Consider the following 14,176-nt stretch of genomic DNA (forward strand, 5'->3'; position numbering starts at 1 on the left):
CTAGTTTCGGCATTTTCCCCCGTATCAATCAGAAGAACAGCTTCCCAGAGTCTCAGCAGTCACACAGACCAGAGGAACACACATAGCCACCCTGCCGATGTCTTTTCCACAGCATCTGTACTGCCTTCAGGGAGTCAGTCTTCCCTGAGAATAATTCAAAGAATTTGTCCCATCCTTTCAAAAAACCAACCATAAGCATACCAAACCAATGCACGGAAGACACTGGTCAACAACAGTCACTTAAAAGTTGTCCTGCTTGTTATTCTGGAAGCCGGGTTTCGTCACCTGTAGCGGAATGCATTGTGTAGCTTTTTGTTGTGAATCCAGAGACGTCTTAATGTCCACAGCAGGGACGGACTGGGTGCTGCCTGCACTCGCTACCCATAAACTATGACTGCACGGGGACACAGGGATCACCTGTGATAGGAGGACGGGAGACAGTTTCAAAATCAAGCAGAAACAGGAAGTCTAATGTTTCCACATGAAAGAAAAGAGGAGCAGATACTTCAAAAAAAAAAAAAAAAAAAGGGAGCAGCCCTAATCATAGATGCCCGGAAAAAAATTAAAAAAACTCATTTCTTCCTGGCCTGTAGAAACATGAATGTCTATTAATAGTAAGTGTTGCTTAAAGGTGTTCTGGTTCTCAAGAGAGCTAGAGAACCGAGTTCGGACAACTTTGCTACTTAAAATCATTAGCCTTTTGCTTTTGAAGAGAATATAAGGTCTTTATAAAGAATGTATGTATGCCTGCATCCATGCCCATGCAATACGCACAGGTACATACATAGAGATACAGGCACATGTGCGTTCTAACAGTCTGTTTAGAAGCTTATTTATTAACCTGGGCATTTGACAGTTATCATCACCCACAATTCCTTCCCTCATCCATCCCCCCAGGCATGGTTTGGCCAGTCCCACTTCACGTGCACTTCCTCTGTGAATCCTTTTCCTAAAGATCCCAAATGGGTGTTAGGATCTCAGCCTCTTCCTTTAATTCCCACAGCACCTCACCTGAGCTTCCTTTCTGGGATCTTTTCATAGCTGTCCGTATGTGATCTATGGTGATCTATCTTATCTTCAACTCCATGGTAAGTTTCTTGACTTTATTCTTATCTTCTGCAGCAATAACACTCTGCTTTGAGCCTGTTTCTGCACATAGCAGAAACCATACCGAGTGGAATGCAATGGACAAATGCTTTACAGTCTGCTAGGTCAGGTTCAATTTTCAGCCAAGCCACTTCCTCGTTTTGTAGACTTGCAAGTTACTTCACCTTCTGAACAGTTTTGGTAAGAAAGAAGAATTATAGACAGAAGCTAAAGACAGGGAGCTCGTAGAGCAGTCCTCAAAGCCTTTGACTGTGTGGATCACAATAAACTGTGGAAAATTCTGAAAGAGATGGGAATACCAGACCACTTGACCTGCCTCTTGAGAAATCTGTATGCAGGTCAGGAAGCAACAGTTAGAACTGGACATGGAACAACAGACTGGTTCCAAATAGGAAAAAGAGTACGTCAAGGCTGTATATTGTCAACCTACTTATTTAACTTCTATGCAGAGTACATCATGAGAAACGCTGGGCTGGAAGAAACACAAGCTGGAATCAAGACTGCCGAGAGAAATATCAATAACCTCAGATATGCAGATGACACCACCTTTATGGCAGAAAGGAAGAGGAACTAAAAAGCCTCATGATGAAAGTGAAAGAGGAGAGTGAAAAAGCTGGCTTAAAGCTCAACATTCAGAAAACGAAGATCATGGCATCCAGTCCCATCACTTCATGGGAAATAGATGGGCAAACAATGGAAACAGTATCAGACTTTATTTTTTGGGGTTCCAAAATCACTGCAGATGGTGATTGTAGCCAGGAAATTAAAAGATGCTTAATCCTTGGAAGAAAAGTTATGACCAACCTAGATAGCATATTGAAAAGCAGAGACATTACTTTGCCAACAAAGATCCATCTAGTCAAGGCTGTGGTTTTTCCAGTGGTCATGTATGGATGTGAGAGTTGGACTGTGAAGAAGGCTGAGCGCTGAAGAATTGATGCTTTTGAACTGTGGTGTTGGAGAAGACTCTTGAGAGTCCCTTAGACTGCTAGGAGATCCATCCAGTCCATTCTGAAGGAGATCAGCCCTGGGATTCCTTTGGAGAGAATGATGCTAAAGCTGAAACTCCAGTACTTTGGCCACCTCATGGGAAGAGTTGACTCATTGGAAAAGACTCTGATGCTGGGAGGGTTTGGGGGCAGGAGGAGAAGGGGACGACAGAGGATGAGATGGCTGGATGGCATCACGGACTCGATGGACATGATTCTGAGTGAACTCCGGGAGTTGGTGATGGACATGGAGGCCTTGCGATTCATGGGGTCACAAAGAGTCAGACATGACTGAGCAACTGAACTGAACTGAACTGAACAGTATCTAACCCACTTCAGTTGCCTTTGGAGATATGAAGGCAACTCTCCTATGCTTCCCTAGGACTTGTAACTAGGAAATCAGGACATTCTTGACAGATTTAAGGATCGACAGTTGTGACAGATACCCAATGCCGGAGCATCATCTGTGCTCTGAGACAGGAAAAGAGGAAGCAGCTGCGACTTCTAGCCCTAGAAACAGCGCGACAGCTTGGCGGCGGAGGAATCTGTCCAATCCCTTACAAAGGCGACTGGTGCTCAGATGCAGGCGCGGTTCTCTATCTCTTTCTGGTGAGCTTAGCTCTGCAGCTGAAGCAAGGTTCTGCTCAGCACCCCAACACCCCCAGGCCCCACCCCGGGAGTGTGAGTGGTATTGCTGGTGATGGACGCGCCCCGGAGCTTCGCAGTGACAGTACATAAGCCATTTCATTAGGGAAGTCTGGGTGTGTCTTATCTTGTATTTCTCCTCCATCTATCTGCAACCACATAACAGTGGCTTTCAGAACACCAGCTTCTCTTGAGTGTGCACGCTCTCCACGTTATCTGGGCATCTCACAGCAAGGCACTATCACTTCAATCATTTCACTGTCCCCACGCCCAGAGAAAGCAGGTGACAAGCACAATTTCAAAGAGGTTAAGTAGATTATTGGACGAGGCCCTGCAAGCTGGGGCAGGACCGAGAGAGAAGCCATGAGACCCAGAACCATCTCCAAACACAGGCGCTCTCTCTGGCCTAGTTTCATTGACTGCTTATTACACACCCCAAGAAAGACACTTCCTCTATGGCTACCCACATCCTTATCAGCAGTGCATTCGACAAAATCAGCACAAGGATAATGCAGTTGATGGCTGCATGAAAATGTGCACCATTTGTTTATTTCAACAGATGCCATAGTCTCCAGGACAGAACTGGAAATGTCTGCGAAACACCTTGACCTTCATGCTTTGGCATTTCCAATTTTCTCCCTAGTCCTTAGGGCATGGTCTGGTGACAAGAGTACTGCTATCTTCTTTTCATTCAACCCTTCCCTCTTCCCGTCAATCCTATCTAGACCCCCCTTTTCAGTCTTCTTCCTGCCACCGCAGCCCTCTCAATGGCCTCCCTAAAGCCAGTGCCACAAACAGGGCCTCCTCTTTGACTCAACTTGATTCCCTTTGCCCCTCAGCTCTTCCGGGAGGAAGGAGTCATTGGCAAGGGAAGAAGGCAGGCTGAGGGGGGATTATTCCAGGGCCTGAGTCTGGTAAAGTGCTCCAGAAGCACTTTCTGAATGCTATCACAGAGACAGCGAATGGTCACCTCTTACCTGAAAAGGCTTGTGCCAACAGGAGCACGTGTTTCATGCCTGGAGGAGAGCAGAGAAACCCTACCAGATGCTGAGCAGCGTGTGTGATTTCCCTGTGTTCGCTCACTCTCCCTGAAACCCTGGGAGGTGGGCACCATGATTCCTGGGTTGTAGCCGAGGAAACCAAGCTCCATAAATGTAACATACTTGCTCAGGGCAAGGCCAGCATGGGTACACGGGATCTCTTATTCCAAATTGGTTGGCTTTTTCCTTGTCGTATCATATCACGAAAGGGTGATATGGTTCACCAGAGAGCACACACAGGGGACTGTCTGGAAAATAAAGAGAACACTTGGCAGCCCACCGTTTAAGGACAGGCAGAGCAGTGAGTTCACCAATGTGAACTGGAGCTGCTGGGGGCCAGAGCCGGCCGCAGGGCAGGAGGTTTGGGGGGCAGATTTCTCAAGTCCATCCTCACACTGATTGCCCTTCACAGCCTCCCCACAAGGGGCTGCATAAAAAAGAAGTGTGGGAAGGCACATTTTTCTATCACATAGTATTTCTTAGTTTCCAGTATAAGTTTTATAAAATGTTACTCAGAAGCAGGCAAACAAATGAATAAACAACTCACTACTAGCTGCAGTACAGTGACGTCAACAGCCAGATCGTAGCACTCTAGAATGAGCATTTATGTCTGTTGTCCTAGGACGCTCAAACCTCTCTTCACACTCACACCACCAACGAAAACATTAAATCAGCCTTTAGGAAGCACAGAAACACTGAGTGCCTGTTGCAATAAATATGCTGGCACTTGAACGTGGTTTATTTTCTGCTGAGCTGAGTATAAACAGAGTCTTGACATTTTATAGCATTCTTGCATTGCAAACCTTCATGTGAAACTGAACATGAGCCCTCATAATAAAATACTCCACTAATTAAACTCTAAATTTGCCAAGAAAAACTCTCCAATGGTAGAGTAAATTTCTCTATAAATTTCTAGAACTTCTTGTGAATATCCAACACACGGTATTTCCCAATTTGAATTCCTAACCTCCTGTCACCAAACCTGATCATTTTCCTCTCTGTTTTAACCTCTATGGATCCCATCATCCCCCAGTCATTGCTGATTCCTCTCTTGCTTTGGACGGTCTCTCATTCACCAAGTTCTGCTGTCTTTCCATCTGTGCTTCTCTCATTCTCATTTGGATTTTGTTAAAACCTGTGCATTCAAGGTGGCAGAAGATGTTTTCTTAAAAAGACAGCTTTCCAGAGAAGACCATGAAAGCAGTTATACTTTCTATCCCCCTTTAGACGACAGTGAGCTTTGTCATTTTGTAGTTTTACCCATGTGGCTATTTTGAAACCTGTATTAAAAGCAAAAACCCAACTTTCAGAAATGTTTCAGTTTAGCGAGCCATCAGGAATTATACCCTGTCTTGAGTAAGGTTTCTCCTTGATTTTTGGCCCCCAGGAAACACATACACACACCAGTTTTGACCATTTGCAGGGGAAGGATGATCACCCTGTTCGGGGCCTTATCCCATTGGTACCCAGAGCCCTGCACTCAGGCAGACAGCAATCATCACTTGTCTTCTGCCCCATCCCCCTCAGTCTCACAACTGAACAAAGTGACTGAATGGCAGGCTGACATCAAACAAGCTCCTGCCACATGGTGACTGAAGAGCAGACATCGCCGGGCACACACCTCTCACCCCTGGAGAGATGTGAGAGCCCTGTATTCCCATCCCACTAAGTGGTCCTATTCTTCCAGACAAGGAGGTGGCCACAGGAGCCTAGAATTTCCTATCCTGTGCTACGTTTCTGTCTCCCCACCTCTAGCCTCTCATCACCCAAAGTCTTTCAGGACAAAGGAGGGCACGTGGGCTAGTTTCATCCAGAAAATGCCCCCTGATACAGTAAAAGGATGGGCTAGAACCAGATTCATATGACTCGTCCCCAAAGAGCTTCCCTGCTGCACTGCATATCTCATCTTCCCACCAGCCATTCAGACTTGAAGCCTCAGTGCCATCTCGGATCTCCCTCCCCACCTTCCAGCCACCAAGCTCTCATGTCTCCCCACCCTTGCAGAGTGCCTCTGCCTTCCTTCATTTCAACTCCAAAGCCCCATCCTATCTCAGGCCTCAGCTTCCTGCTCCTTTACTTACTTACCCTCATGGCACATCTTCTCACACCACATCATCATCTGTGCCTAGAACTGAGTTGAAAATCTTCACTTTACCACGTCATTCCCCAATGAAGAATGTGCAGCACTTCCCAGCTGGCTCATGGATCAGAGTCCACACTGTCAGCAAAGGATTCAAGATGCTCCCTAGCCCTGCCCCCATCAGGCCTAGCACTGTTCCAGTTCTGGGCCCCTGTTCACCCACTTTCCTTGGCCTCTGGGGTCCATTCCACCATCATCAACTACAAAATACTGCCAGTCTCCCAAGGCTCAGTTCACACAAGGCCATTATGATGCCTATAAGTCGGGTCTAACTCTTTGTGACCCCATTGACTGTAGCCTGCGAGGCTCCTCTTTCCATGGGATTTCCCAGGCAAAAATAGTGGAATGGGTTGCCATTTCCTCCTCCAGAGGATCTTCCCAACCCAGGGATTGAATCTGCATCTCCTTTGCTGCAGGTGGATTTGTTACCACTGAGCCACCAGGAAGCCCATCATGATGCCTGAAGCCAGCTCCTCTTCCTCTGTCTCCCTATGCGACTTGGAAGCTTCTTACAACCTTTAGCCCATTTTGCTCAAAGGGAGAGGCACTGTTATACACGTCTCATCGTCCCATGACACTGCACATTTCTAGGTGACAAGGAGATTGCTTCATTCATTCAAGAAAATCAACTCACATTTATCCAGAACCTACTGAACGTCAGGCACCGACTTAGGTGCCAGGCTCATTGTGGGAAATAAAACACAAGAACTGACATTCAGTGGGAGGAAGATGTGGCAGTCAAGTAAAGACGTGAATAACTAAAGGGCAGATTTCAAGAGGTGCCGGGATGGGAATGAACCAGGAGTTCTGATGGAGACTGCGCTGGCAGAGGTGGCCTTGGAGGCCAAGTGCCAGAAGAACAACAGGAAAAGCAGCAAGAAGACAGGCACTCCAGCCTGAGACAGGAAAAGCTTGGCCCATGCCAGGGAGAGGAGAGGGGGCCAGGGTGGCACCAGTGCTGGATGCACAAGGAACAAGTTGCCGGGAGTCAGGGAAAGGCCCACAGAGGTGAGGCCACACACAGCACGGTCAGAAGTTTCTGTTACGTGGTGGGAATGGAAAGCAGGACAAATGTCTGGAAGGCAAAGTGGCAATAAAGATCAAAACCTTCAAACTCCACATGTCCTTTGAACCACTTCCAGGAACGCATCCAGTGAAACAGAGACAAGTGTGGACAGCTGCTAAAAGCAAGGCAGTTGTGTGGTGTTATGACAGTGGTAAAGATTAAAAACAGTTCACTTATCCACATGGGAGATTGGTGAAGTGAATTATGGCATAGCTATATAATGGCACATAATACAGTCTTTAAAAATGATTTCAGAGTGTAATTAATAACATGCGAACTATTCACAAAGGCTACAAAGCAATATATAAAAGAAATCATATGAACTACTATGCAATTTTTATAGAGAAAACTATAGGCATACAGAAACCAGCCCAGAGTTATAGTCACAAAATATTTTTTTCTGAGTGCTGAAGTTAAAGAGTAACTTTTTTGTTATCGTTTTTCACTTTTTTGTCAAATTATAATTGATAAATATACTACACCACCATGTGATGCTTTTGTTATAAGGGGAAAAAGGTTTTCAAAAACCTGTTAGGGGGGCGTCCCTGGTGGCTCAGTGGTAAAGAATCCACCTGCCAGTTCAGGAGACACAGGTTCAATCCCTGATCTAGGGAGATCCCACAGGTCGTGGAGTGACTAAGCCCATGCACCTCAACTGCTCAGCCTCAGCTCCAGAGTCCAGAAGCCTCAACTGCTGAGCCTCAGCTCCAGAGTCCAGAAGCCTCAACTGCTGAGCCTCAGCTCCAGAGTCCAGAAGCCTCAACTGCTGAGCCTGCATGCCACAACTAACGAAGCCTGTGCACCCCCGTGCTCCACAGCAAGAGAAGTCACTGCAATGAGAAGCCCGCACACCGCAACTAGAGAAACGTCAGCGCAGCAATGAAGACCCAGCACAGCCATAAATAAATAAATAAAATTATTAAACAAAAACACCCAAACCTGTTAGTAACAAGAAGGTATAGCAGAGTAGATTTCCTATAAATAACAAAGGCCGCTGATCAAGAGATGGCCAGGGCAGTCTTCTGTCTTTTTTAGGGAATCTTCAGAGTAAAACAGAAACACAAAACAACAAAACAAAACTCCCTAGAACTTCAGGCAGGAAGTGTGTCATTCCTTTCTCGCTGATCCCTCTGACTCAGTACTGACTGTCAGGCCCCTCAGGTCCTCACAACGAAGAAGTTGGAGATAGGTGCTCTGACAGGATGAAGACCTGGAAACCTCGCCCAGGAGCTCCCAGCCCTGGGGCTGAAGTCTGAAATGCCAACCTGGACCTTCTAAGGGAAAAGCCTTTCCCATTCTTCTTTAGATTCATTACAACTGAGTCAAACACTCTCACTTATATTATTACAGGTTAAACATGATTACATTTTTGTCTCTTTCTTTTAAATAAGATTTACTGTGCAAGCCCCCAAACACGCTGTGGTGTGTAGGCTTTCTTCCCAAACAGGTTTGAAAATGTAATAAACGATTCAGACAAGTCCCAACAAGTCTCAGGTATTTTGATGCCAGTTTGTGAATGCCCAAGGTGAAAAACGGTCACCGCAGAGGCCCATTCAGCCAGCGTGCCTCCCTGCTGGCCCCTGGGTCAGAGGGGTGGTTTGGTTCCCTGTCCTGTTTGGTTCTAAGCTCAGCACTTAACGGCCACTCAAAGAGCATACGTTGAAAATGATTTACTAGCAGAATCCCACATACTTCTTTTAGTTCTGTTTTTAATAATCCCCTGGAAGCCACAGAGCTGAGGGAACTAAATACATGGGATTGTACATGAAAGTAGATTTTTTTTTTACTCTGGGAACCTTAAAAATTTTAAGACAAATTAAATCAGAGATTGAGGACACTGACAGTTATTATCCAGGGCCTCTGTCTTCCCACATTCATTCAATACATATGTATTGAGGCCTTCCTGTGCCCCCAGTAGCCCTCAGAATGAATGATAAACAAAGGGGCCAGAGGAGGTAAATGAAGGACTGGGAGAGGGGATGGGCGGAAGGACGGGAGGGAGGAAAGGAGACAATTACTTCCAAGATATTCTAACAGCCACGGTCAGTTTGAGAACAGGTTATTAAGGATCTTATAAGACCTACGTAAAAATTTAGACTTTCTCAAAACTGTAATTAGGCATTAAGCAGGGGATGCACTGGCACCCCACTCCAGTACTCTTGCCTGGAAAATCCCATGGACAGAGGAGCCTGGTAGGCTACAGTCCATGGGGTTTCGAAGAGTCGGACACGACTGAGTGACTTCACTTTCACTTTTCACTTTCATGCATTGGAGAAGGAAATGGCAACCCACTCCAGTGTTCTTGCCTGGAGAATCCCAGGCACGGCGGAGCCTGGTGGGCTGCCGTCTACAGGGTCACATAGAGTCGGACACAACTAAAGTGACTTAGCAGCAGCAGCACAATCAGGTGGCTATTTTGTAAAGACCAATAAGAGCATAGGAAGTCAGACTGGTGCGGAGGCGGGGGCATGTGGCATGTCAAGTGTCCTTGAAGGAATCTGGGTAAGAAATGATAGTGGCGCCCTGGTCTCAGTTGGTGGCAGTAGGCTGGGACAGGCAGTGTACAGATTCTACAGCTATTGAGCGGGAGAACTGGTAATACTGGCAATTGACTGACGTAGAGGAGGATGCCTTCCAGGCTTCCAGATAGTCACTTAGATCACTACTAAGGGGAAAATGCAAAGAGAAGGTAAGTTCAGCTGACTTCCTATTGCATTTGAGTTGCCTGTGAGATGTCTAAGTATTGATAAACACTTTACAACTGGACAGACAAGTCTAGGCTAGGCTTGAAATATACCTTTGATGGTCATTACCAGGTAGAGATTCTGATATCCCAGGAATGGATGGGGTCATCTAGGGAAAGAGTGGAATAAGCAGGGCACAGAGGGACTTCCCTGGTGGTCCACTGGTCAAAACCCCACGCTTCCACTGCTGGGGGCATGGGTTCAATCCCTGGCTGGGAAACTAAGGTCTCACATGCTGCATGGCATGGCCAAAAAAAAAGAGAGGACAGCAGAGGACCCAGACAAAGCCCTAAGAAATACTGACATTAAAGGGATGGACAAAGAAGAGGAAGGAGCCTGCAGTGGAGACTGAGAAGGGACAGAGGCAGAAAAGAAAGAAATCAGGAGGGTGGATTGTCAAGGAGGGGACTGCGTATGGAAAATAGGAGCAGCGGGTCCATCAGACCATTCTCTATGCCTGCATCTCCATTTCTTCTCTGTAAATAGGTTCATCAGCATTAATTTTCTAGATTCCATATATATGCATTAATATGTGATATTTGCTTTTCTCTTTCTGACTTATTCACTGTGTATATATAATCATGAATGATTCATGTTGATGCATGGCAGAGACCACCACAACATTGTAAAGCAATTATCCTCCAATTAAAAACAAAGAAGAAGAAAACAAGAGCAGTAGGGATTTGCACTGAGCAGTCAAGAAGGAAGTGAACGGTGGCTGTGCACCCACCATCAAAATGCCAGGTGCTGCTCCACTTCTTCCCCACCCTTGATATTTCTGGAGTTGGCTGTGAGCAGGCAGGGGCTAAAACAGGAGGAGGCAGAAGAAAGAAGGTTCTGAGATAAACAGGGCAGGAGATCCTGGACATAAGCCAATGGGATCTGATCAGGGGCTGGAAAAGGGGCCAAAGGCCACAGAAGTCACAAAACATGAAGTTACACAGGTGGCATTCTGTTGTTCCGTCCAAAGTATTTACTGGCCATCTACTATGTACAGGCCCTGCCTACAGTGCCGGGCATGGAGCGGTGACAAAACCCTAGGCAGAAAAACAGGATTTCAAGCAGAGATAAATGTTTTTCCTTCCCTGTGGGAGGGAAAAACAAACCAGAATCAAGGGGAAGAATGACTGGGAGAGAGGAGCATTCTGGATGGGGTGGTGCCTGAGCAGAAAACTGAGAAGAGTAGGGGAAAGAGATAAGGAACAGGCTAAGGGGAGGGCCTTCCAGGCAGAGGGAAGGGTGGATACAAGGGCTCTGAGGCAGGATCAAGTTCGGAAAGTCTGAGGAAGCAGCAAGGCAATGTGGGCCAACGGGAGAGGAGGAGTGGGGATGGTAAGAGATGACACGGGAGAGTTGGGCCAGGGGCCAGGTCAGGGAGCCCCACAGCTCAGGGCAAGGAGGGTGGACTTCACTGATTGTGATGGGAAGGCACAGGAGGGTTTAGAGCAAGGCAGTGACACAGTCTGCTGGGTTTTCTGAGAATACTCAGATGACCTGAGAAGTAGACGGGGGCGAGGAGTGCAGCAAGAGCACAGGAGGCATTGGAGGCCACTGAGGCCATCAAGATGAGAAACGGTGGCGGCAGGGGAAGGGGAGAGAGGTGAGATCTGCATGTTTGGAAGAGAAACGAACAGGACTGGCTGGTGGACTAGCTGTGGAATGATGAGGCGTCAAGATGCCACCTAAGCTTTTAGCCTGAAAGCTCGGTATACAAATATGCTGACAGAGAAGCACAAAGCCAGGGAGGAGAAGGTTTGGGTTAAAAGAGTGGCCATGGAATCAAGACGTCTATTCCTATAAAGACAATGTGGCACATATATACAATGGAATATTACTCAGCCATTAAAAAGAATGAAATAATACCATTTAAATCGATGTGGACAGACTTAGAGTTTATCATGCTAAGTGAAGTCAGACATAGAAAAGACAAATTTCATATGATATCACTTATATGTGGAACTTTAAAAATGATACAAATTAACTTATAAAACAGGAATAGACTCACAGACTTATGAGAACAAACTTATGGTTATCAAAGGGGAAAGGAGGGGCAGGGATAAATCAGGAGTTTAGAATTAAAATATACTACTACATACTTTGCATCCCCAAATCCCAAAGAAGGGCAATGCCAAAGAAACTACCACACAATTGCACTTATTTCACATGCTAGCAAAGTAATGCTCAAAATCCTTCAAGCTATACTTCAACAGTATGTGAACTGAGAACTTCCAGATGTTTAGAAATGGCAGAGGAACCAGAGATCAAATGGCCAACATCTGCTGGATCATCAAAAAAGCAAAAGAGTTCTAGAAAAACATCTATTTCTGCTTCATGGACTATGTTAAAGCCTTTGACTGTGTAGATCACAGCAAACTGGGAAATTCTTGAAGAGATGGGACTACCAGCCCACCTTACCTGCCTCCTGCAAAACCTGCATGCAAATCAAGAAGCAACAGTTAGAACCGGACAAGGAACAACAGACTGGTTCCAAATTGGGAAAGGAGTATGTCAAGGCTGAATATTGTCACCCTGCTTATTTAACATACATGCAGAGTACATCATGCAAAATGACGGCCTGGAAGAAGCACAAGCTGGAATCAAGATTGCCAGGAGAAATATCAATAACCTCAGATACACAGATGGCACTAACCTTATGGCAGAAAGTGACAAGGAATTAAAGAGCCTCTTGATGAAGGTGAAAGAGAAGAGTGAAAAAGCTGGCTTAAAACCCAACATTCAAAAAACAAAGATCATGGCATCCAGTCCCATCGCTTCATGGCAAATAGATAGGGAAACAATGGAAACAGTGATGGACTTTATTTTCTTGGGCTCCAAAATCACTGTGGATGATGACTGCAGCCACGAAATTAAAAGACGCTTGCTCCTTGGAAGAAAAGCTATGACAAACCAAGACAGCGTATTAAAAAGTAGAGACATTTCTTTGCCAGCAAAGGTCCACAGAGTCAAAGATATGATTTTTCCAGTAGTCAGGTACAGATAAGAGAGCTGGACAATAAATAAGGCTGAATGCCAAAGAATTGATGCCTTCAAACTGTGGTGCTGGCGAACTTTTCAAGAGTCCTTTGGACAGCAAGGAGATCAAACCAGTCAATTGTAAAGGAAATCAACCCTCAATATTCATTGGAAGGACTGATGCTGAAGTTGAAGCTCCAATACTCTGGCCATGTGATGCGAAGAGCCGACTCACTGGAAAAGACCCTGATGCTGGGAAAGATTGAGGGCATGAGAAGGGGATGACAGAGGATGAGATGGTTGGATGGCATCACTGATTCAATGGACAAGAGTTTGAGCAAGCTCTAAGAGATGGTGAAGGACAGGGAAGCCTGGGGGGCTGCAGTCCATGGGGTCACAAAGTGTTAGACATGGCTGAGCAACTGCACAACAACATATATAAAAGAGATAACTAACAAGGACCTATTGAATAGCACAGGGAACTATATTCAATATCTTATAATAATGTATAATGGAAAAGAATCCAAAAAATGGCTTGATTCCACAGCCATTCTTCTAACCCAAACCTTCTCCTCCACTGGCTTTGTCCTTCTCTATCAGCATATTTGTATACTGAGCTTTCTGGCTAAAAGCTTAGGTGGCATCTTGACCCCCTCATCATTCCACGGCTAGTCCAACAGCCAGTCCTGTTCATTTCTTTTCCAAACATGCAGTGATTCCGAATCCAAACTGAATCACTTTGCTGAAACTAACACAACATTGTAAAATCAACTGTATTTCAACAAAATTAATTTTCTTAAAAATGATGCCCATGAGTCTTCCCCAGAGATTCTAAGTTAATCAGATTTGTGTGAGACCTGGCCCCTCCTTCATTTTTCTACCCACGTCAGGTAAAGAAGCACTGCCCAGAGAGTGTGAGGACAGAAAAGGCCCTTGGAAGGAGGAGTTAAAGAGGTAGGAGAAAAGGCGGTTGTGATGCCCTGGAAGCCAAGTCTAGAAAGTGTTCTGGGAAGAGGGAGGGATGAAGGATGCTGAATCTGCTGAGCCTGAGGGTGGAGGGGATGGAGAAGGGGCCACAGGGTTCATTAAAACAGAGGTTTCTGGAACTTCCTTAGTAGTCCAGTGGTTAAGACTTTGCATTTCCAATGCAGGGAACATGGGATACATCCCTGGTTGGGGGAACTAAGATCCCATAATCCATGTGGTGTGATCTACTCTCTGCCAAAAAAAAAGAGGTCTCTGCTGACCTTAACAGAAGCAATTTTGGAGGAGGGGAACAGTGAAGAGGGCAGTAAGAAGGGGAGATCACGTGCAGAGATACTTCCATGAGAAAGTTCCACTGGAACCCAGAGCAGAGAAGCAGGGTGAGAGTTAGAAGGTTACTTCAGATTGAGGAAGTTTCATTTCATTTGTTTTTCTGAGTCTCAATGTGCTAACATTTTTGGCACAAGTGCATTCTTCTCTGCATCATT

The 14,176-nt window shown here is 45.8% G+C and overlaps 1 protein-coding gene across 5 annotated transcripts in view; it reads right to left on the minus strand.

Annotated features, from left to right (window-relative positions):
* Positions 1–14,176, minus strand: part of TNFAIP8 (TNF alpha induced protein 8) — a 143,263-nt gene that overhangs the window by 72,454 nt on the left and 56,633 nt on the right. Inside the window, exon 1 of one of the 5 annotated variants that reach the window (XM_042250323.2) lies at positions 7,927–14,176. This exon is cut by the window's right edge and continues 33,082 nt beyond it. The exons of 3 other annotated variants lie outside the window; for them this stretch is intronic. Coding sequence is in view for 1 of the 2 variants with exons in the window: in XM_042250320.2 (XP_042106254.1) it covers positions 1–13 (13 nt within the window). In the remaining variant the exon portion in view is untranslated. One more of the 5 variants, XM_042250320.2, reaches the window with a different exon arrangement.

Source organism: Ovis aries, chromosome 5 (assembly GCF_016772045.2).
Source record: "Ovis aries strain OAR_USU_Benz2616 breed Rambouillet chromosome 5, ARS-UI_Ramb_v3.0, whole genome shotgun sequence".
Lineage (NCBI taxonomy): Eukaryota > Metazoa > Chordata > Mammalia > Artiodactyla > Bovidae > Ovis > Ovis aries.